The 24,715-nt window shown below is 36.7% G+C and overlaps 1 protein-coding gene across 2 annotated transcripts; it reads left to right on the top strand.

Moving 5' to 3' along the window:
- Positions 1 to 1,737: 1,737 nt before the first annotated feature.
- PYM1 (PYM homolog 1, exon junction complex associated factor) lies at positions 1,738 to 24,277 on the top strand. Of its 2 annotated transcripts, XM_053708135.1 has the most exons (3): positions 1,738 to 1,791; positions 17,302 to 17,395; positions 20,152 to 24,277. In XM_053708135.1, exons 1-3 carry the CDS (start codon positions 1,761 to 1,763, stop codon positions 20,597 to 20,599), a joined length of 573 nt encoding a protein of 190 aa, XP_053564110.1. In that variant the 5' UTR covers positions 1,738 to 1,760; the 3' UTR covers positions 20,600 to 24,277. The 2 variants fall into 2 exon arrangements, with proteins under 2 accessions (XP_053564110.1, XP_053564111.1); XM_053708136.1 differs by lacking the exons at positions 1,738 to 1,791; positions 17,302 to 17,395 and adding an exon at positions 19,750 to 19,866.
- Positions 24,278 to 24,715: the final 438 nt, after the last annotated feature.

Here is a 24,715-nt window from a genome sequence, read left to right as displayed (position 1 = left end):
CATCCGATGACCAGCTCCTCCTGCTGACGACCTCACCAGCTTCCTCCTACGGCTCCCGGATTCCTGCCTCTTCCCGGTGGATGGACTCAACCTCTCTGGCGGACGGGATCTGCGCGCAGGCCTGGATGCTTCACCGCCCGCCGTGACGACTCCTCCGGCTCCGGTATCTTCTTCCACTGCAAGACGCTTCCGGATCCATTCCTCGCCCTTTGAAGACAGCAACTCCTGGACCGTCGAAAGAATCTCCTGGAAATCCGCCATGGTAAGTAGACCGCTTCTCTTCACAGGTCTTCTCTCCTGCTCAGCCAAACAGCAAGTGAGCAACGGCTCACGTGACCACGCCCCTATGCCTAGAGTGAGGTCATTGGCCCCTCCTCTCATAGGCATTCCTCCGGGGCTCCATTTCTTGCAATATCACAATGATTACAGCACTGTTTCAAAATCCTTGGAGGTTGAACTTCAGCTCCACAGAGCGCTGTATTAGCGAATCGCTGTAAAGTGAAGCGCTGTAAAGTAAGGTATACCTGTATATATATTGCTTTTTGCAGAGTAAGCAAAAATAGTACAAACAAAGGTACGATTTCAGGCTATCTGGATCCTGGCAATGGTTGAGCACTTTCTTATGCACTCATGAGATTTGACTTTACTAAAATCACTTTCCCTTGTCCAAATAATCTCCTTTGCTCGCTCTAAATAAATATTTCGCATGCTGAAAGAAAACGGGACATAGAGTGCATTGCCAGACATCTGCACAATCTTGAGTATTTCACAAAAAAATGACAAGTAACACAAAACAGAAAATTGATTAAATTAATTGTATTTGTAAATATTTCACCATTAAAAGTTAATACTCAATGTTTTACCAATTGTTATACATGCTTCAGAGAATTAAATGTATGGGAAAATGTTCATTCAGGTTTAATTATTTTTGTTTGAGATAGTTTTTCTCATTGAAACCAACACCCACATGTCCATAATTCAGCCGTGTCTGCAGGAAGAGCAGACAAGCTCGTGCTATCTCTCATACACACAAAAGCCAATAGGGGAATTCTCTCCCACCAATCCCCAACTGCGAGGTTATCTGTGGCTAAATAAATACAAACACTTTATTTTAACCCTTTCGTGACAGGGTTAAAGTGCCTACATCGGAACAACTGTTCCGATGTAGACAAATTGAAACTACGCGATCGTGCATACGATCGCGAGATTTCAATTATTGGATCGCATCTGGGGGGCGTCCCTACAATCCTAGGAACGCCCTCCAGACCGCGATTAAATCCCTGAAGCAAAGAAGGCTTCAGGACAGCCGTTAGTTATGACGTTCCATTCCGTCATAACGGCTTTAAAGCCCAGTCTAATTATGACGGAATGGAACGGCATAACGGCTTTAAAAGGTTAAAAAGCATTTCTACTATTATTTTGTTAGCGAAATGTGTATTGTTTTGCAGTCCAGACAGGAACACGCATATCGAAAAGTATTTTAATCTTTTATCGTAGTTTCTTTTGCTGTGGCATGAAACAGAGCTGGGTATTGGTAATAATGCAGACTACACATAATGTAAACAGATAAACATCTGGTAGTACACCTCTATACTAAGCAAACAGAGCATCCTTCAGACAAGTACGGATGTGAGAAGCGGCAGATCCGTCAATCAAACAAGCGTCAGATTCGCAATTGCTACTTGTCGACTATTTACCGCCCCTTTTCTGACGTCACCATAGAGGGGGTTGGCGGAAGTCATCGTGGTGAGAGGACCAAGATGGCGAGCTCCTATGTGACCGATGAATCTGGTAAGAATTATTAGGAGCGGAGACTGAAAGCGCTAATTTGTCATTTTCATGCACAGTGCGCCATGTTATATTGCACGACGTAGTAATGTGCCAGTTATTAAATTTGTATATAATTCGTATTGTGTGTTTCTGCATCATTACAACACGTGCGCTTCTAATTCCGTGTGTAAAATATTGCCGCATCTCTTTCTTTGTGATAAATTATGATTTCCCCTCGTAAGGAAATGTCACCGACTTTCTGCTGTATACTGTAACGTACGTCTGCTGCGTAAAGTGTACTACTCTACTGTGTATTGTGATACTCTTCCATCAGTGTTGTGCTTTGTGCCAGTTATGGTCGTTACATGACACCTCTGCTGAATGAAATGTGAGCCTCATAGGTTCTCCAGATTTCTCACACATTTCTCTTACCTTGCTGTTTTGTTTGTAAAGCATTTATTCATTCCATTCTTCTTTTTTAAGATAGTCATTCGTGATGCTATGGTGCATTTGGTGACAGGCCAACTGCCCAACACATATGGATATTGTCACCGTTCATCACCTATCTCTGTATATGGTGTGACATCTTACTCTCCTCTTGATTATATTGTATGACATGCCTCTGCCATGCAACCCTGTGTTAGCATTACACAAGTTTAGCCTGTCAGTCATGACATCCCACCTTCAGGCTAGTCTGTGAGATCTGTGCATCTTGCTTCAGTGTTTGTTCTGCAGACATCCCAAGTCTCGATGAAGTTCAGGGAGTCTCCCTGATTGTAATAGTGGCTCCCTGATGCCAGCAAATGGAATGCAATCTCCCTGAAACTCCAAGTACTATGATCCAATGTGGCCCAAAGCCAGAAAAGTGTTTCTTTAAGGAATGCCTGTAGTTGCTGGGATGTTATAGAACCCTCAAAGCATGCATCAGTAACCAAAAAGCCCCCACTGATTCTAATAAAATAAAACACAAATACTACCTTATTTACTGCACATAATTAAACTTTGTATTCTAAACAATTTGAGCATTCAACAAGCGTAGGATCACTGGAAAATAGGTTTGTTGTATGTGGTTGTGCAATAAAGCTACTTTTTTATGTGACTTTAGTGGTAAGCTAATTTAATAAGGCTCTATCTTATTTAGGGTTTCAAGGTGTCCAGTATAAAACTGGGAGGGGGTGGCGGCGCAGTAGCGGGAGAATTCACCTCCCTGAAATGAGTTTTTGCAGGTTGGGATGTCTGGTTCTGATACCCCTCTGTTACCCTGCTGTATACATTGTGTAAGGCTTCTCCGTCATCCTGCTATATTCATTGTATGACATTGCACAATCATCCTACCCTACAACACAGAAAAAAACTAATAAATGGGGAGTTCCTTTAAAAAAGGATCAATGGCATATTGTGTCTCCAAACAGCTAACAAACATAGAATCTAAAAGGGTAACACAAATGTACATCAATGGGTCTGCAAAAAATCCCTAAAGTTACCTTAGGTTGACCAGGTCAAATAAAGGTACGTGCCGGCACTAAAAGTTCAACTCAAAGTCCTTAAAAAATCCACAGCTGAAAAGATTCAATGGAGCTTAGATACAAGACATCCTCTCTTTAAGGGGAAAATAGCACAACTCTGCAAAAAAGAGGAATAAAAAGAGGAAAAAAGGTACTCACTGGTTGGTTCAAACAGCCTATGCATTTTTTGACCTATAATGGTCTTTATCAAGGCTGTTGCTTAACTTTGAGTAAGTTTGTAGAACGAAGCTGGTGAAAGGCTGTTGTCTTAATATGTGAAAATATTAAAGGGCCATGGAACCCAATATTTTTCTTTCAGTTAAAGATATAATTTTTTTAAAAGTTTCCAATTCACTTCTATGATCAGATTTGCTTAGTTTCCATGTTATTCTTTGTTGAAGAGGTATGTAAGTAGCGTGCACATGCCTGATGCACTACATGACAGGAAATAGTGCTGCCATCTAAAATTCTTGCTAATGTATAACATTGTTGCAAGATTGCTGCCATAAAGTGCTGCAAACATGGGCACACTCCCGAGGAGCTTACATTCCTGCTTTTTAACAAAGGATAACAAGAAAAAAAAAACCCAAAAATTCAAGATTCAGATACAGCATAACATTTTAAACAACTTTCCAATTCACATCTATTATCTAATTTTGTTTGTTCTCTTGGTATCTTTTGTTGAAAAGAATACATAGGTATGCTCATGAGCAGCAATGCGCTGCTGATTGGCTACACATATATTCTCAGAGTTTAGCTAGCTTCCTGTAGTGCAATACTACTCCAACAAATAACGGCAAAGGAATTAAATACATTTGCTAAATGAAGTAAGGTTGTTTTTAAAAACTGCATTCTCTATCTGAAGCATGGGAGAAAATGTTGGGTTGTATGTAAGTAGTATTTAGCTATTATGTACTTTCACACTCCTACATGATTCTTCATATAAAATCTAACAGACTGACTAAATAAAAAATAAAAAGTATATATGTGTGTGTGTTTTACCTTTGTGATTACCTTGTATCTAAGCCTCTGCAGACTGCCTCCTTATCTCAGGGCTATTTATTATCCATTGACTTGCATTGTAGCTAATTAGTGCTTTAATCTGCACAACTCCATGGGAGTGAGCACAATGTTATCTATATGTCTCAAATGAATTAGCAGTGTCTTGTATATAATCCATTTTTTTTTTTTTTTGCTTCAGGATAAGTAGATTGGGCTACCACTTTATATCCTTAGACGAGATTTTTTTTTTTTTTTTTTTTTTTTTTTTAAATCCACACCACTGAGGGTCAATAGTCTTTTTCAACTATTGTAGCCCTATTAGACTAGAGTAGTTGAACAGATTGGTGTCTCCTTTACCTTGGGCATATATAGTGCAGTGGATATAAAAAGTCTACACACCCTTGTTAAAATGGCCGGTTTCTGTGATGTAAAAAAATGAGACAAAGATAAATCATTTCAGAACTTTTTCCACCTTTTAATGTGACCTATAAACTATGCAACTCAATTAAAAACAAACTGAAATCTTTTAGGTGAAGGGAAGTAAAAATAAAATATGGTTGCATAAGTGTGCACACCCTTAAACTAATACTTTGTTGAAGCAACTTTTGATTTTATTACAGCACTCTCTCTTTTGGGGTATGAGTCTATCAGCATGGCACATCTTGACTTGGCAAGATTTGCCCACTCTTCTTTGCAAAAACACTCCAAATCTGTCAGATTGTGAGGGCATCTCCTGTGCACAGCCCTCTTCAGATCACCCCACAGATTTTCGATTGGATTCAGGTCTGGGCTCTGGCTGGCCCATTCCAAAACTTTAATCTTCTTCTGGTGAAGCCATTCCTTTGTTAATTTGGATGTATGCTTTGGGTCGTTGTCATGCTGAAAGATGAAGTTCCTCTTCATGTTCAGCTTTCTAGCAGAAGCCTGAAGGTTTTGTGCCAATATTGACTGGTATTTGGAACTGTTCATAATTCCCTCTACCTTGAATAAGGCCCCAGTTCCAGCTGTAGAAAAACAGCCCCAAAGCATGATGCTGCCATCACCATGTTTCACTGTGGGTATGGTGTTGTTTTTGCTCCAAACATATCTTTTGGAATTATTGTCAAAAAGTTCAACCTTAGTTTCATCAGACCATAACACCTTTTCTCACATACTTTTGGGACACTTCAGATGTGTTTTTGCTAAATTTAGCTGGGCTTGGATGTTTTTCTTCGTAAGAAAAGGCTTCCGTCTACCCCTAAGCCCAAACATATGAAGAATACGTGAGATTGTTTTCACATGTACCACACAGCCAGTACTTGCCAGATATTCCTGCAGCTCCTTTAATGTTGCTGTAGGCCTCTTGGTAGCCTCCCAGACCAGTTTTCTTCTTGTCTTTTCATCAATTTTGGAGGGACATCCAGTTCTTGGTAATGTCATTGTTGTGCCATATGTTCTCCACTTGATGATGATTGTCTTCACTGTGCTCCATGGTATATTTAATGCCTTGGAAATTCTTTTGTACCCTTCTCCTGACTGATACCTTTTAACAATGAGATCCCTCTGATGCTTTGGAAGCTCTCTGCGGACCATGGCTTTTGTGTAGGATGTGACTAAGAAAATGTCAGGAAAGACCTACTAGAACAGCTGAACTTTATTCAGGGTTAATCAGAGGCACTTTAAATTATGGCAGGTGTGTGATGACTCTTATTTAACATGGTTTTGAATGTGATTGCTTAATTCTGAACACAGTTACATCCCCAGTTATAAGAGGGTGTGCACACTTATGCAACCACATTATTTTAGTTTTTTTTAGGGTTGCACCGATACCATTTTTTTAAGACCGAGTACAAGTACCGATACTTTTTTATGTCGTGACAGTTTACCAAGCACAATACAGACTAATGATTTAAGATCACTTCTTATGAACTGTATCTCAAAAGACATTTTGAAATAATAAAAGTTTTATGTGTTTGTTGTCACAAAGTTCGCAGAATATGTTTATAAATGAAAATATTACAATAAAATATATTATCAATAAATAACCGCTGCAGCAGCTGGGGCTGGAAAGCTACAATTTAAAGGGGTGATTACTAGATGCAATTGGGTTGTAGGGTGCCTATATAACTCATCAATCTGACATTTGTACTTGATACAAAGTAATATAAGTTAATTCTGAAAATAATATTGAGGAAGGAGCATTCAGTAATCCCCTTTGAGAAAAATGGGGCATTTTCATTCTACTGACTCAACAGAAAATAGGGCTAGTCTTCATATTTTTCCAGGGCTGCTTTTTATTCCCAGTCTAGCCCTGGCTAAGGGTGTTCCTCAGAGTACAGTATGTTTTGAGCATAATTGTGCAAGATGAGAACTAGCAGTATATCAGGTAATCTAGCAATTGGAATATTTTTTCAAAAGTTAGTGTCAAGTTCTTATAAAGGAACAGAAGCATCTCTGCATGTTCAGCTATAAGTCTGTTTCTGCTATCAGTAAGGACGTTTGACACCTAAGCTGAACAGTCTTTCACTTTTCACACTACTGAATGGGTCAGAAAGATATTTTTGGGCCATTAAATCTTAGTTTATTAACTGCCCAGTACTTCAGGGGTTTGCCTGAATGAGGTACAGTGATCTCTCCCAGGTAAGCTTCCAGCTGTATAGTATAGCAGCTTTTGGAGCACTGCTCTGACGTACAATAATACAAATAACAGCAATTTGTATTGGCAGAACAGGAATATGGGTAGAAATTGGAGGTATCGGTTTAAGTATCGGTGCATTTGCACGAGTACAAGTACTCATGCAAATACTTGGTATAGGTATCGGTGCAACCCTTGTTTTTTTGGTTTACTTCCCTCCACCTTAAAGATTTCAGTTTGTTTTTCAATTGAGTTGTGTAGTTTATAGGTCACATTAAAGGATGAAAAAGTTCTAAAATGATTTATCTTTGTCTATTTTAACAGGGTGTGTAGACTTTTTACATCTACTGTATATAGACATGAAACCTCCTTTTTTTTTTTTTTTTTTTTTTTTTTCCCCCCCCCATGATTCAGATAGAACATACAATTTTAAACAACTTTCTAACTTATGTCTGTTGTCAGTTTTGCTTTGTTCTTGTGGCATATTTTGTTAAACGAGCAGCAATGCTGAACTAGCTGGGAGCTAGCTGAACACATCAAGTAAGCCAAAAACAAGAGGCATATATGTGCAGCAACCAATCCGTAGTGAGTTCCCTGTAGTGGTTTGCTACCCCCTGAGTCTACCTAGTTATTCTTTTCAACAAAGGATAGCAAGAGAACAAAGCAAATTCATAATAGTAGTAAATTGGAAAGGTGTTTCAAATTACATGCTTTATGAGAATCATTAACCTTTTACCGCCGTTATGCCATTGTATTTCGTCCAAACGGCGCTGGGCTTTAGCGCTGTTATGTCAGAATACAACGTCATAGCTAACGGCTGTCCTGAAGCCTTCTGAGCTTCCTGAATTTGATCGCGGTCTGGAGGGCATTGCTAGCATTATAGGGATGCCCCCCCAGACCCGATCCAATAATTGAAATCTTGCGATCGTGTGATTTCAATTTGTCTACATCGGAACAGTTTTTCCGATGTAGACGCTTTATCCTCGGCAGGAAAGGGTTAACGAAAAAATTTGGCTTTGAGGGTAGATTTGATACATGCTTTTGTCACATTTCCTTGGGATTCTGTATTTAGGCAGTGATTATCACAATGTACATTTGGCTAGAGCTTAAAATAGTTTGTATGGCTATTTAAAGGGACATTCAAGTCCAAAATAAACTTTCATGATTTAAATAGGACATGTAAATTTAAACAACTTTCCAATTTAATTTTATCACTTATTTTGCTTTGTTCTCTTGGTATTCTTGTAGTCTCTAATCTGAATGCATTTTGTCATTTGTTTACCACTAGAGGGTGTTAGTTCATGTGTGTCATAGATAACATGGAGCTCACACACGTGAAGTTACCTAGGAGTCAGCACTGACTGGCTAAAATGCATGTCTTTCTAAAGAACTGAAATAAGGGGGCAGTTTGCAGAGGCTTGGATACAAGGTAATTACAGAGGTAAAACATGTTTTATTATAACTGTTGGTTATGCAAAACTGGGGAATGGGTAATAAAGGAATTATCTTTCTTTTTAAATAACAAACATGTTGGTGTTGACTGTTCCTTTTATTCACTGTTTTTAATTAACTAAGGTAAATTAAATCTAATGACACTTCACTCCACTGTATTTTAATATTTTAAAGTTCCTGATTTGGTTGAAACTTAATCAGTATTATCCCCATCTTTTATCAGTTTACATTCCCTGTCTAACTCAATTGGAAATCTCATTAGCTACTTTGGATTACGTTTTATTATGATTTATATAATGGTTATATTGCTTTAAAATTTATGCACGCAACAAGCACAAATGTGAAAAAAAAGGTGTGGAAGGCTAAGTAAATTGAATTCTTTCTCAAAGCAAGCTTCAGTCCTCCACCCTGTGTTTTTCCTATCACGCTGTTATATATGGAAAATTAATTCACACATTCTACTTTCTTTAACACTTTTGTCTTTGACGATTTTATTTCTGTTACTTGCTTACTAAAGACAAACCAATGTAAAGCACCTACTTCTGCAATTCACATAAAAAAGGCAGGCATTTAAACAATCCTGGACAAATAACATGAATGAGCCAGAAGTTAGTGTACACACACAACACCATTAATAAGCCTGGGGTTCTTGGGATTGTACTTACAGATGGACGAATATCCGGTTATACTTGCGGCCCTCTGTATCTTCCGGGCATGCCACAAAGGTTCCTTAGGAAGAATTGCGTTACCGCTCCAGCTCCAAGCCGGTCCGTCCCTGTACTCTCGTCCTAACTCCCTTGGCGTGTGACGTCATCTGACTCTGGTCACGTGTGCACTATAGAAACAAGCCTGAAGACTCCCGATCTGTGATACACTTTCTAGTGCTCACTTCATCCAATCACTAAACTCGATACAAAGAACTTTTCAGGAGCACTCGATAGCTGTATAAAACGTAGCCTTTATCATTTACGGATAAAATGATGATAGGAGTTTCCCCCCTGAAACTGCTGACTCTAAATTTTGCACTTTAGAGTTTTTTTTAATGGTTTGGTTTAGTTTTTTTAGCTTATAATAAATGTTGTCATCTTATATAAAAAAATATTACTAGTATTTGTCACAATTTTATAAAAATATACTTTCCCTAACTTATCAGCAGTGATATTCCATTTAATGTTTTTAAAATGTGGAAATAAAGTTTTTGACTTGTCACTTTTTACTCCCTTCTTAAGACTCAATACTTCACATTTTTCAATTTATTTTACATTTAAATATATCTGCACATCTTTAAAGGGACTGTAAAGTCAAAATAAAAATGTCTTCCATCCACCCAGAGGCAGAGGTTTTTTTTCACTTTCTTTGATGAGATTTGTTGTTTAGTGCAGGTCATTTTTAAATTAATATTCAATTACAGTTGCACTAAAGCACCAGTTCGATTGGAGAGTAAAGCCATTTTTAAAGTTTTAGAATATAGCTGCAGACAAAAAAAAAAAAAGAAATTGTAAAATGTCTCTTGGATACATTTGTTTCCTTTTTCTCTTGGTCTAACATAGAAAATGTGCTTTGCTCTACATATATTTTAGCGTCTACAATGATTTTAATCAATGAAAGTGTCCTTCATTTATGTTTTTTTTGTCACAAATATTGTTGAGCGTATAGCTTAACTTTACAATCACTTTAAGAGAATGTATATTCCTGCTTCTTATATTGAGAAATTTACTGCTATCACTCTGGAGGATAGTACTTTTTTGAAGTCCCTTTGGATAGGTAACTGGAATCCTTTTATAGTAGGGCTTGTTTCAGGCAGGTTATCTTTTCAGACTAGCTATTGCTGATGTTTCTACTGCTGCTTTCATTTAGTTTGTTAGTTTTTCTGATGATTCTGACCAGGGCTGCCACTAGAAATTTTGGGGCCCCTGACTTAACCATTGAATCCCAAATATATTAGGTTGCTGGTCTCACAGAGCGCCTGATGCGCATTTCGCTGTACCCGGCTTTATCAAAGGCTAACCCGACATGGGAAAGTCTTCCTGGCTAAGTAGTGTTTCATTAGTCAATCAGGGGTACGAAAGGGTACACACCCCTGAAGCGGACCAATAGTGAAAGTCCTCCTATCATTGGATAGATGTCGGTCACTTGATTGTAAACGTTGGAGAGCTATGTTTGCGTGCACGCAATGCTCAATATGACAGATTCAGAAATATGCAAATAACAAAACGATCTGTGTGAGTTCATTGGAGTGTTAGCCAATAAATATAATAAAGAGTATATCTGTAAGTAATCGTAGTGGATCGTTGTGAGTGTATATGACAATCCCACATTAATACAGTACTATGTACTCGTTCAGTACTTCCACAATATTGTTGAATTGCGGTTTGATGATAAATAGAATTCGAAGTTAAAGACTGGTATTTCAAAATTTGATAGTTAAACTAATCACTATCCGTACCTTAAACAATGATCAAGAGGTCTTTTAAGCAAAAGAAAGTAAGACAAATAAAAATTAGTGTGTTAGATTAGTATATTATAATATATAATACTACATATTAAAACCACAGGATATAATGCAGCAGATGCTGTCCTTACAGTGGACCGGAACTAGTAATATCCTTAAGATATGCCATGGATACTAACCATTGCAGTGCCCTCTATTTGTAGATAGAAATTGTCATTGAATACGAAATAATTATGTTTTAGAACAAATTTAAGAAGAGTCAAAATAAATTCATTTTGTTTTTCCGTAGATTCCATACTAAATATTTGACTGCTTTACACCCATTTTCATGCTTAATTGACATGTATAAGGATTCCACGTCACATGTTATGTAGAGCTGCGCATCTTCACTTGTCTCACGATTCGATTCGATTACGATTATCATCGTAACGATTCGATACGATTCGATTCTACGATGCATCGCGATGCATCACGATTACTGCCTATGATTTTCATGATCTTGTTCTATTCCATATTTTATATATATATATATATATATATATATATATATATATATATATACACACACACTTATATATATATATATATATATATATATATATACACATACACACATTTATTTATATATATATATATATAGAGAGAGAGATCTATACATACACACACTATATATATATATATATATATATATATATATATATATATATATATATATATATATATATATATATAGTGTGTGTGTGTGTGTATATATAATAATCTTTTAAACAACTGTGTAAGATGGAAGAGCACTTATAAACATAATGCTACAATATGCACAGATATGTATGTGTAGATTTATTTTACAAAGGAAAACCAGCAGCAGTGTACTCACTCAAACATTCTCACAGAGTACATGCAGACATCTGAAACCTGACCCAGAGAGCATTACCAATAGACCTCCTCTCACATGTTCCGGTCAGGAATTTTTATGACACCTATCCTAAAGAGCCGACAGCAGCCTCATGTAAACAGTGAATCTTTTCTTGTATTATAGATTCACTGTTTACTGTTGCGGTCTCTGCTGCATGTTTCCTCTCTGTCAGACCCCTAGCCCAAACGAGCATTTGAGGGTTGCTGTAAAACTTTTGACTTGCTGTATCTAATAGCAACCCTCAAATGCTCCTTTGGGCTAGGGGTCTGACAGAGAGGAAACATGCAGCAGAGACCGCAACAGTAAACAGTGAATCTATAATACAAGAAAAGATTCACTGTTTACATGAGGCTGCTGTCGGCTCTTTAGGATAGGTGTCATAAAAATTCCTGACCGGAACATGTGAGAGGAGGTCTATTGGATGTTATGAGTGTCCCCTTGTTCAACTGATAGTTCATTAATTTTCCTGAGAATATCCATTGTATCTCTAACAAAAGATGGTAGGGACCACACTATGTCTCTCAGGTATAGATCTAAAAATCTACTAGCTTGTTCACATGCACTGTCAATACTGGATACGATTGGTCATCCAGGTGACTTTTGTTTTTATGAACTTTCGGGAGGAGATACAATGTTGCTACTCTCGGGTTTTTAACTTGTAGAAACCTCCATTCTTTCTGGCTAATTAGACCTTCTCGTTTTGCATTGTCAATTATAGTGATGTATTTGGTCAAAAATTGGGCAGCAGGATTAGAAAATGTTTTATAACATTTCTTGTCCATGAGTTGTCTTTTGGCTTCCCAAATAACAATGTTGCCACCCTTGTTTGACGAGGCTATCTTCCCATTAATTAATTTTATTTAATGCTAAGATTTCATCTTTATGTTAGAGATATTGGTCTCTTTGATTTGCAAGAAATGTTCCATCACCATTCTCAGAAATACCTCCATCTGGGGGATCTTATTGAGTGGTGGCATAAATCTGGACTTGATTTTGAGTTTATCAAGAAATTCTTCCCTTTTTGGGGAATCACATCCCTCACTCTCATTCCACAGTTCTATTTGGACATCAAGGGTTCGTAGATCATCAGTGACACTGTCATTATGCATTTTATACAGTCTTTTCAAGGCCAGTTTTCTACAAAATAGGTGTAGGTATTTTATTAACTCAAATGTATCAAGAGATGGGGTAGGGGAGAAGGACAGTCCTTTAGATAAAATATGTATGGAAGTCAAGGTTCTTTTTGATCACTTGCAATTTATCTGTTTTTCTGGGGTTCAAGAAAGACAATCTCATGGCAACTGAATCTATCAGATCAAAGAAAACTAAAGTTGGTTTTAGCCTTTCTAAGTTGTTGATTCCCCCAGTTATCCACTGTTGCTCTTTGTGTGGAGGTTCTAGGTCTTATTATTACTGCATCGGGTGCTATTCCATTTGCACATTTTCATAGGAGACCTCTTCAGCTTTGTATGCTTCGACAGTGGGAGATCTTTCTATGTCTCAGTTTTTTTTCTAGATTTCTAAACAAGACAGCCTCTGTCTTGGTATCTGGATCTTCAGCCTATTTTGTGGAGTGGCTTCATTTGCTCATTCTATATGGTCTGTTATCTCCACAAATGTAAGTATTTCAGGATGAGGAGCTTTTTTGTGGGTCTCTGAGAGCACTGGGATTGTGGGCTTCTTTCTAGGCAAGGTTGCCTATAAACATTTTACAACTTTGTGCAATTTTCAGAACTCTTCAAGCTTGGCCGGTTCTGAAAGGAGAATCTTTTTCTCCAGTTCCAGTCAGACAGTGTCACAACTGTGACTTATGCCAACCATTAAGAATAAGTTTCTGTTGAACAGATTTGCAAGGCAGCTACTTTGGACGTCTTTGCATACTGTTACTAAATTCTACCATTTTGATGTTTTCACTTCTTTTGAGGCAGCTTTTGGTAGAAAGGTCCTCCAGGCTGTTGTTTTTGTGTTATTTTGCCTGTTTAATACATGGGGAAAAATGAAAATATATATGTACTTTCCTTTTAGGGTTGTGGATTTAGTTTCCTTATGGAAAATATTTCTTATCCCACTCTATCCTTTTATTACTCGTGGGCTCTCCACAGCTTTGGTACTGATTCCCAGGGGTAATGGATTCTTACCACCTTTATGGAAAAAAAACCCATAAATCATGCTTACTTGATAAATTAATTTATTTTATGGTGGTAAGAGTCCGAGACCTTTTTATTTGGTGATGGTTCTTTGTTATGACACATCTTTTTCCCAGCTCCTATATATTTTTGACTCTTTATTTCTTATCTCCTACCTTTTTTGCTTGTCTACACTGCAGACTAACTACCATAGAGGTCTGAGGGGTTATATAGATTTCTTGGAGTTTGGGAATCTCTTCTTAATGTTAGGGAAGGTAATTCCCAGGAGTAATGGATCGTGGACTCTTACTACCATGGAAGAAATTAATTAATCAGGTAAGCATAAATTATGGTTGTTTTTGTGTGTTTTCTTTCCTATGCCTCACAGAGGCCAGAGTATCAACATTTACATTGGTGCCTGGTGGTGTGAAAGGTCACTGTCATCCACTGTGTTCATTCTGGTTCTCCCCATAAAGGATGGGTGAATGTGGTGAAAGTGCAATCCTCTTGGTAGAACAAGTAATCCTGTGGACATTTGTTTTGGACAATTGAATGTTAATAAGAATGAAAATTCATTAAAATTTGGTAATTTTTCATTCTTTATTTCCAGTCTTTAAATGTTACTTTAGTTTTCAAATGTTCATATTTAGATTGACTATCCACATCCAAAATTTTGAATGTAACTCATTCGATTTAACAAATACTATTCAGAAGTTCAATAGTTCATGTGGAAGGCAATTTGGTAAATTGATACATAATACAAATATATAGTTATAATTTTTCTATTTCAAATATTGCATAATTCAAATATTACATTTAAATAGAACATTAGAAATACTTTTACAAATATATTGATATATATATATATATATATATATATATATATATATATATATATATATATATATATATATATATATTATAATGCAGCTTATACATGCAGCCTAAATGTAGTTTTAATAATTTTGTAATACTTTTGTATTCATAGAACCATCAGGAAGATAGTACAGTTATCAGAGAGGTAATAATTGTTGTTTTCAAAAAATATAGACTAGAATTATTTTTTTTTTATATCTCGCGCGTCTCTCTCCTTTCTCTTCTATCCTCCACAGAAAATGTTGCTACCCGGCATTATGAGCGTTGTAATACTTAGTAATATTATAACATTTTCTGTTATTTATAAATGTTACTTAAGCTATCCAAAGCACAGATTGATTGCATAGTTTAACATAAATTGATTTATTATTAAATAAATTGTGCAATAAACATTGAATACATGTAATCGTTAATTATGGCTTCATATTGGCATACATTTTAGCTGGTTGGTCAGTAAAATCAGCCAAGTTGTGCCCCCAACTCTCAATTTCAGAATAATTCTGATATTAATTAAAGTCATTCTTGAATATCTCACTGGCCTTGTCTCACTGTTTAAATTAAATCTAACGGATAATGCTTTTTTTGCTGTATTAATTTTCACTGGTTGATACAGACAACTGTCAAAGGTCTGTTGATGGACAGAGGCCATGCAAGAAAAAGAGGTTTATCTAACAGCAATATCTTTTGCGGTTTTAGCACAAATAAAACAACAAAAACTATTTTGAACGTAACAAACACATTGGAGTACCATGTCTCTTAGCAAGTTTATAGTTGATGGAAATCAGCACATCACTTGGGTGTGGCAAACAAAAGGTTGAATTAGAGACCACTATCTACCAGGTAGTTCTCTGCCATATGTTAAATTCATTAATTTAATGTAGATTTTTACATCTTGTGATCGGGCCCCTCAGCACCCTGTCTGTGTAAATGTGTTTCCTTGCTGTGCTAGCAGACTCTCTGAAGGGCTTTATAAATAACGCTATTAATAGTAATAATAATGTTTGTGCTATTTCATTGTGGTTTGTAGTTTCGGGATGACACTCGCTGCAATGACTCAGGCATTTCGCTCCTTGCATGGTGCCTTTTACTCTTTGTGTAATGACATCACTTGCAGTGAGGAAGTGTCCACAGGTTCATTGTTTGTGGCACTGGGAATATCTCTATCCCAATGCCACTGACATGCAACCCCTCATTTCTAAGATAAAGCCAAAAAAGGCAATCACTTTGCAGACAATGCCATCAGTGTAAGATATTCGCTAGGGAACAGGTGACAGAATCGAGACATACACATAAGTGGTGAATAAAAAGATGTTATATTGTGTACAGGAATTAAAACTGTTACACGAGTTGCGTAGGAAAAAAAATAACATAAACATGCACAGAGTACAAAAACAAATTGTACTACTATATTAAAACGAATATATTTTGGGGTCTCACTCTCTGATGGGCCAGTGTTCCCAGACTGCTTGTGGGCCTTTTATCTTTAGGGACTGATCTCTGGTCCAAGGTTCTCTCAGGATCTGCTGACTGCTGGCTCCCAAAGTTCCATTTTGCACTGCCCAGAAGTGCTGACCCTTCTTAGTTCCACTCTCAGCAACCTCCGGAACTTCAGCTTCCACTCTTAGCAGTCTATACACACTAGTTCCAACTGTAAAAATATATTAACCTAACTAGTTAGGCCAGTACCTCCTCCAGCCAACTCAGGATGTCTCTTGGCTAGGGAGTTCTTCGCACCTTTATACAAAACAGAAGGTAAACTAAAATATTGTGAAAACAAATAAAACCCAAAACTTAAGTGTATACAACCCAAAATAAAAGGATATGTGTGAAGTCCAATAGAGGTCAGCAGAGAGAGCCCATAAGAGACATAAATTCAGAGAAGATAATGTCCCAAATGTTGATTTGTAATAATGTTTATATACCTCACAGGATAGAGGGAGAGAGATACAATAGTGAAGTCTATTAAAGGGTACAAGGAAGGTCGAAATGGATAAATATTTACTTTTATGAGCTGTGACTCGGCTCTAAGTTAGTCGGCTCCCAAAACATTCATCAGCCAATCACAAATGTAAATGTGTATATTTTGTTAATTCTTGCACATGCTCAGTAGGAGTTGGTGACTTGAAACGTGTAAATATAAAAAGAATGTGTATATTTTTGTTAACGGAAGTAAATTAGAAAGTTGTTTTAAATTGCTGCTCTATCTGAAAGGACTCGCATACAGACTGACGTCACAAAGTGTTTGACAAGCATCAATAACGGCTCTTGAGCAGAGCCACTAGCTGAAGCAAAGGCGAGTAAATATGAGCAACTATTGCAACGTTATGCCAATCAGCTCTTTGTATAGTGACACAAATCTCCATAGTCCTATAAAAACATTCTACATACTTTTCACTGGTGTTGACTGGCTTTTTCAAGAATTAAAATGGTTAAAACCTCCAGACTATTGTATAAAGAGAGATGCAATCAACATTATTTTTTAACAAGGAGATAAATAAGAAACCAAAGGACATAATTTCTTACAAAATGGCTGTTGTGACAGTTGTAGGAAAATATAACTATAACAGCATTTATTTCTGTAATATTTTTAGGGAAGTACATACCAGCCACTCAGCGTCCAGACGGCACCTGGCGAAAGCCAAGGAAAGTGAAGGATGGATATGTGCCCCAGGAGGAGGTTCCTGTGTAAGTACTTGGCATAATAAATTTTGATTTGCAATTCATTCTACAGAGTGGAGTTCTGTTTTTTTAAAACTATGTTGAATGCGAGAGGCACAGAGTTTGTCGCAACCAGTCCAGTTGGTAAAATATATTGTTCAATACATTTGTCATTGTACCTATGTATCACAAAACAGAAAGTAGGAGTATGAGCGCAAAACAAGCTCACTAGCAACAGTTCTTCAAGACAAGCATCTTTTTAATTTTTGCATTTTCTAATAAACATCTTAGAAATCCTTTAGCCATTTTCCCCTTAACCCAAAAGGATATATATATATATATATATATATATATATATACATAATATACGCACCATACGGTACTTTGCCTATCATACCACATGACTTATATATATGTCCGAGCTGCAGGAAGCTAAAGCAGTCCTGGTAGTTAAGTTCCTGAGCTCCACGCATCTGTCTGCATATGAAACCGGAACATGATTGGGGCTCCTGTTCCATATGAAGGTAGATGCCTGATCATTAGAAACGGTGACACTGTGTTTGTAACCGTCTGTAACTATCATCTGCGGTTGGGTGGTCCAGCAAGGGGAGGTAGTGGGATGGCCTTACACTGCCGAAAATAAAATGAAGGAAGAGATGGGGAGCTACACTACAGAAAAATATGTGGGCTGAGAGGGGGTACCTAGCTAACAATCGCAGGAGGGGGAGGTGGGGGGGACCACTACACTACAGAAAAAGAAAATGTATGTATAGGTACTAGCAGACAGCTGCCAGTACTAAAGATGGCCGCAGTTAGGGGGAGGGTTTGAGAGCTATTTGGGGGTATCAGGGAGGTGGGAGGGTTAAGGAGGATCACTACACTGCAGAAAAAATGTGTATATATAAAAAAAATAATCATAAAAAACTAAACTGCACTCTGGCAGACTGTCTGCTAGCACCTAAGATAACATCATTCACTGCCGGGAATAATAGAAGTCTGGTGCACAGCTGCAATTAGCAGCATTCTAATTTCTAAAGACCAATGGCAAAGCCATATATCTCTGCTATTTCTGAACAAAGAAGATGCCAGAGAAGCTTTTACAATCATTTATGCCATGATTGCACAAGCGGTATGTAAATAATTTCAGTGAGAAACCCCAAATTTGTAAAAAAAAATTCTATATGTAATCGCATTTGGCGGTGAAATGGTGGCATGAAATATACCAAAATGGACGTAGATCAATACCTTGGGTTGTCTACTTAAAAAATATATATAGTTTTGACAGGTAAATAAAAAACAAACAAGGCTCTGTTTCTGTTTGATTTGGCAAAAATGCTAAAAATTCTCCGGTATTTTGGGCAAGTTCTTCTCTGAAATTCCTGGTAGTGAAGGGGTTAAGTCTGACATTAAATCTCTATGAATGTGCTGAATTTTATAACCCACATTATTCCAGCACTCTTTTAGAGCATCTCAGAGCGTGTCTTCAGATGTCAGTGTGTTTCGCTTTTTCCAAAGATGAATAGGGTTGAGATCGGCTGATTTGTTAAAGGTAAAGTTGGGCATATTAGCCCTCCTCAGTCCTCATTGGACTTCAAAAACACCTCAAAGCTTTTCTAGGTGTGTTTGATTGTTCTCTTGCTGTAAAATGAAACCTATTCTATACAGCTTTAAAGGGACAGTATACACTCATTTTCATATAACTGCATGTAATAGACACTACTATAAAGAATAAGATGCACAGATACTGATATAAAAATCCAGTATAAAACTGTTTAAAGACTTACTTAGAACCTGTTAGTTTAGCTCTGTTGAAAAGGTAGCTGGAAAGCCCACTGCAAGTGGCAAATAAGACACTCCCCCCTCCACCTTCTTTTGCATATGAATAGACCCTTTACACAAACAGGAGCAAGCTGGAGAAGGTAGCTGACGGTATTCACATACAACTTTGGGGCTTGGTTAGGAGTCTGAAAATCAGAGCAATGTTCTTTAAAAATAAGCAAAACTATACATTTATTTTAAAAAAAAAAACTTTATGGGCTATATAAATAGATCATCTACAAAACATTTATGCAAAGAAAAAATGAGTGTATAATGTCCCGTTAAGTCAGAAGGCAAGGCATGGCATGCCACTAAAGAATAGGGCAGTATTCTAGAGGGGGCAAACCTTAAACAAATGGTTGTACACCCTGTGGTGTTATTCTATAATGCCATCTCCTTCCATGAACTCTACAATTGCAACCAAAAAGTACAAATTTTGAATTTTTTTTTTTTTTTAGCAAAAAAATATTCAGTGTTTCGGGTGAAGTTGTTGTACTGTTTGTCCCATGCTAAAGTTTACACTTATTTTTTTGCCGAAGGAGCGGTTTAGAGACAGATCCTATGACAACCGCAACTTTGCCAGTCGTTTCTTGACTATGCTTTTCCTTACTGGGTTAGGAAGTTCCTGGTTCATCTGGGCTTGAATTGTGGATGCAGATGCTGTTCTACTCCTTAACGATGTAAGCTTGATGTACTTAGTCTTCTGATGGTCTGATCACTGTAGGTCTGTCTGGTCATTCTTTGGATGGTAATAATTTGGTTTCAGAAAATCTCTTTAGTGCGCACTTTTAGTGCTTAATTGCATTTTAATGAAGAAAAAAAGAAAAATGTGTCCAAGTTTTGCGTAAGGCATTATCCTGCTAAGGTTTTCTTCAATCATTTATGTTTTAATGACTTAATTTAGAAAATATTTACAGCTTCTCTGATTAAGTGATAATCCTTTATTTTTTTTATTTTTTTTAAAGGTATGAAAATAAATATGTCAAGTTTTTCAAAAGCAAACCAGATTTGCCTCCTGGAATGAGTCCTGTAGATGTCCCCGCAGGCAAAGCCCAACAGCCATCCAAACCTGATTCTGAGACCAACTTATCCAAAACAGCAAAAAGAAACCTGAAGCGTAAAGAAAAAAGAAAGCAAGAAAAAGGTGAGAGAGAGGTGGTGGAAGAGACAAGAAATGAACTGGAAAAAGTCACCATTTCAGAACCTGCTGTGCTTAAAGATGGCAGTGAAAATGCTTCAGCAGAAAAGGCCAAAAAAATCAAAAATCTACGCAAGAAGCTTCGTCAAATTGAGGACTTGCAGCAGAAAATAGACTCTGGGGAGATCAAGCAGCCGACCAAAGAGCAGCAAGAGAAACTGGGACGGAGGAAAGCACTAGAAGAAGAACTGGAGGATTTGGAGCTAGACTTATAGAGTGCTTGCAGATTTTACAAGAAAAGATGAGGGGGGCCTTGCTAGATCACCAGGGACATTTTTAGCCCTTTTTCTAGGTTTTGTGTCTCCCAGTTGTTTTACGTTTATGTGCTGATAGGGATATACCATTAGGATTAACTGAATCTTTTCCTAGCAATCAGGATAAGGTATTCACCATAGGATCAGTCCATTATGGGGGTATTCCTGCCTCATTAATAGTAAGTACATCTTTGTAATTAAACAGATTCATTTAGAATCTTTTCTTTTTTGAGGCCGCTTCCATAAGTGCTGATTGCTGACCCATGTTTAAAAGTAGAACAAAGACTATATTCTTATTCTGATTGAGGAAATATCATTGTATGGAGTAACAGCAGTTAATACATACACACCATCAAGTCCCTTTCTTAACTTTTTTATTTGTGTGTAGTGTTTGTACACTATATTAAATTGCAAATTCTGCATTATTGGGGTGGTTTCTACAAATCACATTTATATGTGATCCAATATTAAGCAATAATGGGTTGAACAGTTTATGGTACATTTTTCCTCATAAAATGGGCGGCTAAAGTTGGTTTAGGCCAGAAATCAGATTTCTCATCTGTAAAATAAATGTTTAGTGCTGAATTTCCATATTGGCAGTTATAAGAAATACACAAGACCGAAACATGGGTTTTACTCTTGCATTTACTGTTCCTAGTTTGTGGGGATTGGTGCTTCGTTTTGAGATGTTTTCCTTGCAAATTGAACAGGGTTTAGTGATCTGAGATGTACAAAAAAAAAGATTTAATTTCATTCTCTTGAGCGCTTCTTGCACACACCATAAAATGGTGATTTATAGCTAGATTTTTTGTTATGAATTCATACTGCAATTGGTGTGCGTATTTAAATAAAAAGTACCTACTGTTATGTCCAGGCGGTACTAACATATAGTTGTATACAGCTATAGGTGGGGCGATGTATCTGTTTTGCACTGTTGTCGTCAGTGACATCCGGCATAGATGTACTCCCAAGGACCCCAGAACAGTGCTACACTTTAAGTGTAAAAAAGGGAAATTTTATTTTTACATTTCGCTATGTGGTATGCAAATGTGAGATAGAAAAAAAAATATAATTTGTCTTTTAAAGGGACACTAAACCCACATTTTTTTTCTTTCATGATTCAGATAGAGCATGCAATTTTAAACAACTTTGTAATTTACTCCTATTATCACATTTTCTTCGTTCTCTTGGTATCTTTATTTGAAAAAGCAGAGATTCACTTTGGAGCCGGCCCATTTTTGGTTCAGCATCTGGGTAGCTCTTGCTGATTGGTGGCTAAATGTACACACTGATCAGCAAGTGCTACCCAGGGGTGCTGAAACAAAAATGGACTGGCTTACATTTCTGCTTTTTAAATAAAGACACAAAGAGAATGAATAAAATTGATCATCAGAGTAAATTAGAAAGTTGCTTAAAATTGCATGCACTAACTAAATCATGAAAGAAAAAATTTGGGTTTAGTATCCCTTTAATTATTTCCTCCGTGTTTGAGAAAATGGTTATAATGAATTCAGTGAATTTGACATGTGAGGAGGTAGTGGCATAAATGTAATTTATCTCCTTATCCCTGTGTAAGAATAAAAATTAGCATGTTGGCTCCAACATTGAGGCAGAAACAAAGAACTAGATGCTTTTGCTACTACTTCATGATAACAAAAATCTTCATTAAAGGTCCATTATAGTAAAAAATAAAATAAATTGAGCATTTAATTTTAAGACTACCAATGCTGCATATACTGTGTGTTTAATGTGCACAAATGAGTTAAACACAATAAGTAGTACTAGTACCACTAGTTACACAGCTGAGTCATGCTACTAGCACTGCTGATTAGAACAGCAGCGTTTTCCAATTGGGACCAGCAGTGCGCTACAGGTCCTAAACGGCACTTCTACTGTGTGTTTTAAACCCCTTTATGGGAGTTAAAAACATAGTAGCGCAGGGTGTCTCGTCTTACAATTGCATGCTCTAACAAATTAAAGCGTGTAATTTCTCTATTATGGCTTTTTAATAGCTATATTACTATCTTGTTTACAACAACAATATCCTCTCTTCTAAGTTAGTTTTCAGTCCACAACATATTATTATATATTTATTTTTTGTTCCTTTTTAGACATTTGCTAAAAAAACAAAACCTTGTTTGCGTAGCGTGCTTATTTACTGTCTGAAGACAAACGTTTTCTAACACAAAAAATAGACGTTTCATATAGGGAAATCGTATTGGTTTATTAGTGTTAATCTTACTGTTCTGAGTGTTGAGAGAGAGACGAATGAAAACATTTTAAAACTTAAACAGAAAAGCAGTATTTTATCACACTGATATTTAATCATGGCAATAAGGTTTAGATGGCTCAATCTTCACCATGCAACTTATAAGTCTAGAGTAGAATGTTGTTGCTGTACATGGTAAATAACCGGAGCATTATTGGCATGCTAACTAGCCAGTTACCTGGTGTGTGTATGTTTGTGTGTGTGTGTGTGTGTATGTATATATAATCTCATTTGAGGAATGTAGGAAAATTGTATCCTGTCTTTAGCCATTGATGTTTTCTTTGTTGTGAAAGCTTTAATGCTTCTAACTAAGACAGTGAAATGGGACAACACATTTAAGGGACAGTCTAGTCAAAATTAAGGGCATGCAATTTTAAATAAATTTCAAATTTGCTTTGTTCTCTTGGTATTTGTTGAAAACTAAACCTAGGTATCCTCATATGCTAATTTTGAAGTCTGCCTCTTATCTCCGTGCATTTTGACAGTTTTTCACTGTTAGACAGCGCTAGTTCATGTGTGTCATATAGATGATGTGCTCAGTCCCGTGAAGTTACATATGAGTCAGCACTGATTTGGCTAAAATACAAGTTTGTCAAAAGAACTGAAATAAGGGGGCAGTCTGCAGGGGCTTAGATACAAGGTTATCACAGATGAGTATATTAATATAACCCTATTGGTTATGCAAAACTGGGGAATGGGTAATAAAAGGATTATCTTTTGAAACAATAAAGATTCTTGCGTAGACTGTCCCTTTAACTCTCCCCTTCAATAGATGCTAACACTTTTTCACAGACATACATTGTTCATGATATTGGAGGATATAGTTTATCTGCTTGCTATCACCACAGAATTTTTTATTTTAAATTAGGACAAGTTCATGGTGCCTTGTAGAGTCTAGTAATGTTAAAACAGTGTAAAGTACATCTCAAGATGAAATTTCAGGTGTATGATTTAATTATTATTACCCAATCATGCATTCTTAAAAATCCATGCTATAGTTTTCATATCGAAATAAGACCAGTATATTTTATAGTGTATATTTTAATCACATAGATGGAAATAGGGTCAGGAAGCAAGGGTGCAAAGTTAAAATTGATTTAAACCAGCAGCACTATTAGACCAGTAGTGAAGAATATGATCGTGTTATGTAGCACTAAGGAATGTATGTCTCTAGAAATATTTACATGTATGTGGGCGTTATTGTTGCCTGTACAGCAATTGTATAACTTGGCAGTTTCCATTTAAACCACCTTATTTGTCTACAGACATATATTGTTTGACAGAAGAAATCTACATCATTTATGTAAACTGATGCACTACTTTGTGTAGTATTTGGTTTGTTTGTTTTTTTAATAAAATTGGAGGTGTAATATCTGTGTTTTTGAATTTTTAGTGCCTTTTATGGTTAATTATCCAGCAATATCAGATACGGACAGCTTGGTCCTCCGTTTACAAAATTAGTTCTTGATATGCTTTTAAATTAAACTTTCTGAACAGTAAATACCTAAATAAAAGTACTAAATTTAAATACTGGTTTGAACGCAATATTTTACATCAAGCAAAATGTTTTGACAGCACATGTAGAAATGTGTTTCTAATGCAATTTTTAGGTTGATTCTATCTGTCGAGGTAGAACTTTAAAGGCACTGGCTCTTAAGCTTTCAATGAGACTGTCTTTTGTTGAACAATTGCAAGTTGTAGCTCCTTTTCTTTCCAATGGCATGGAGAGTCCACAAATCCATTCTAATTACTAGTGGGAATTCAACTCCTGGCCAAAAGGAGGAGGTGAAGAACACCCCCAGCAAAGC

The sequence above is a fragment of the Bombina bombina genome, chromosome 3 (genome assembly GCF_027579735.1).
Source record: "Bombina bombina isolate aBomBom1 chromosome 3, aBomBom1.pri, whole genome shotgun sequence".
Taxonomy (NCBI): domain Eukaryota; kingdom Metazoa; phylum Chordata; class Amphibia; order Anura; family Bombinatoridae; genus Bombina; species Bombina bombina.
Note: the sequence above shows the minus strand (reverse complement) of the source record. Positions and strands in the feature narration are given on the sequence as shown.

Excerpts from the sequence above, each read along its gene's own strand:
- PYM1 (XM_053708135.1), top strand. The coding sequence starts at position 1,761 with ATGGCGAGCTCCTATGTGACCGATGAATCTG. Across the intron at positions 1,792-17,301 it reads CTATGTGACCGATGAATCTG|GGAAGTACATACCAGCCACT; the intron begins GTAAGAATTATT and ends TAATATTTTTAG. Across the intron at positions 17,396-20,151 it reads CCCCAGGAGGAGGTTCCTGT|GTATGAAAATAAATATGTCA; the intron begins GTAAGTACTTGG and ends TTTTTTTTAAAG.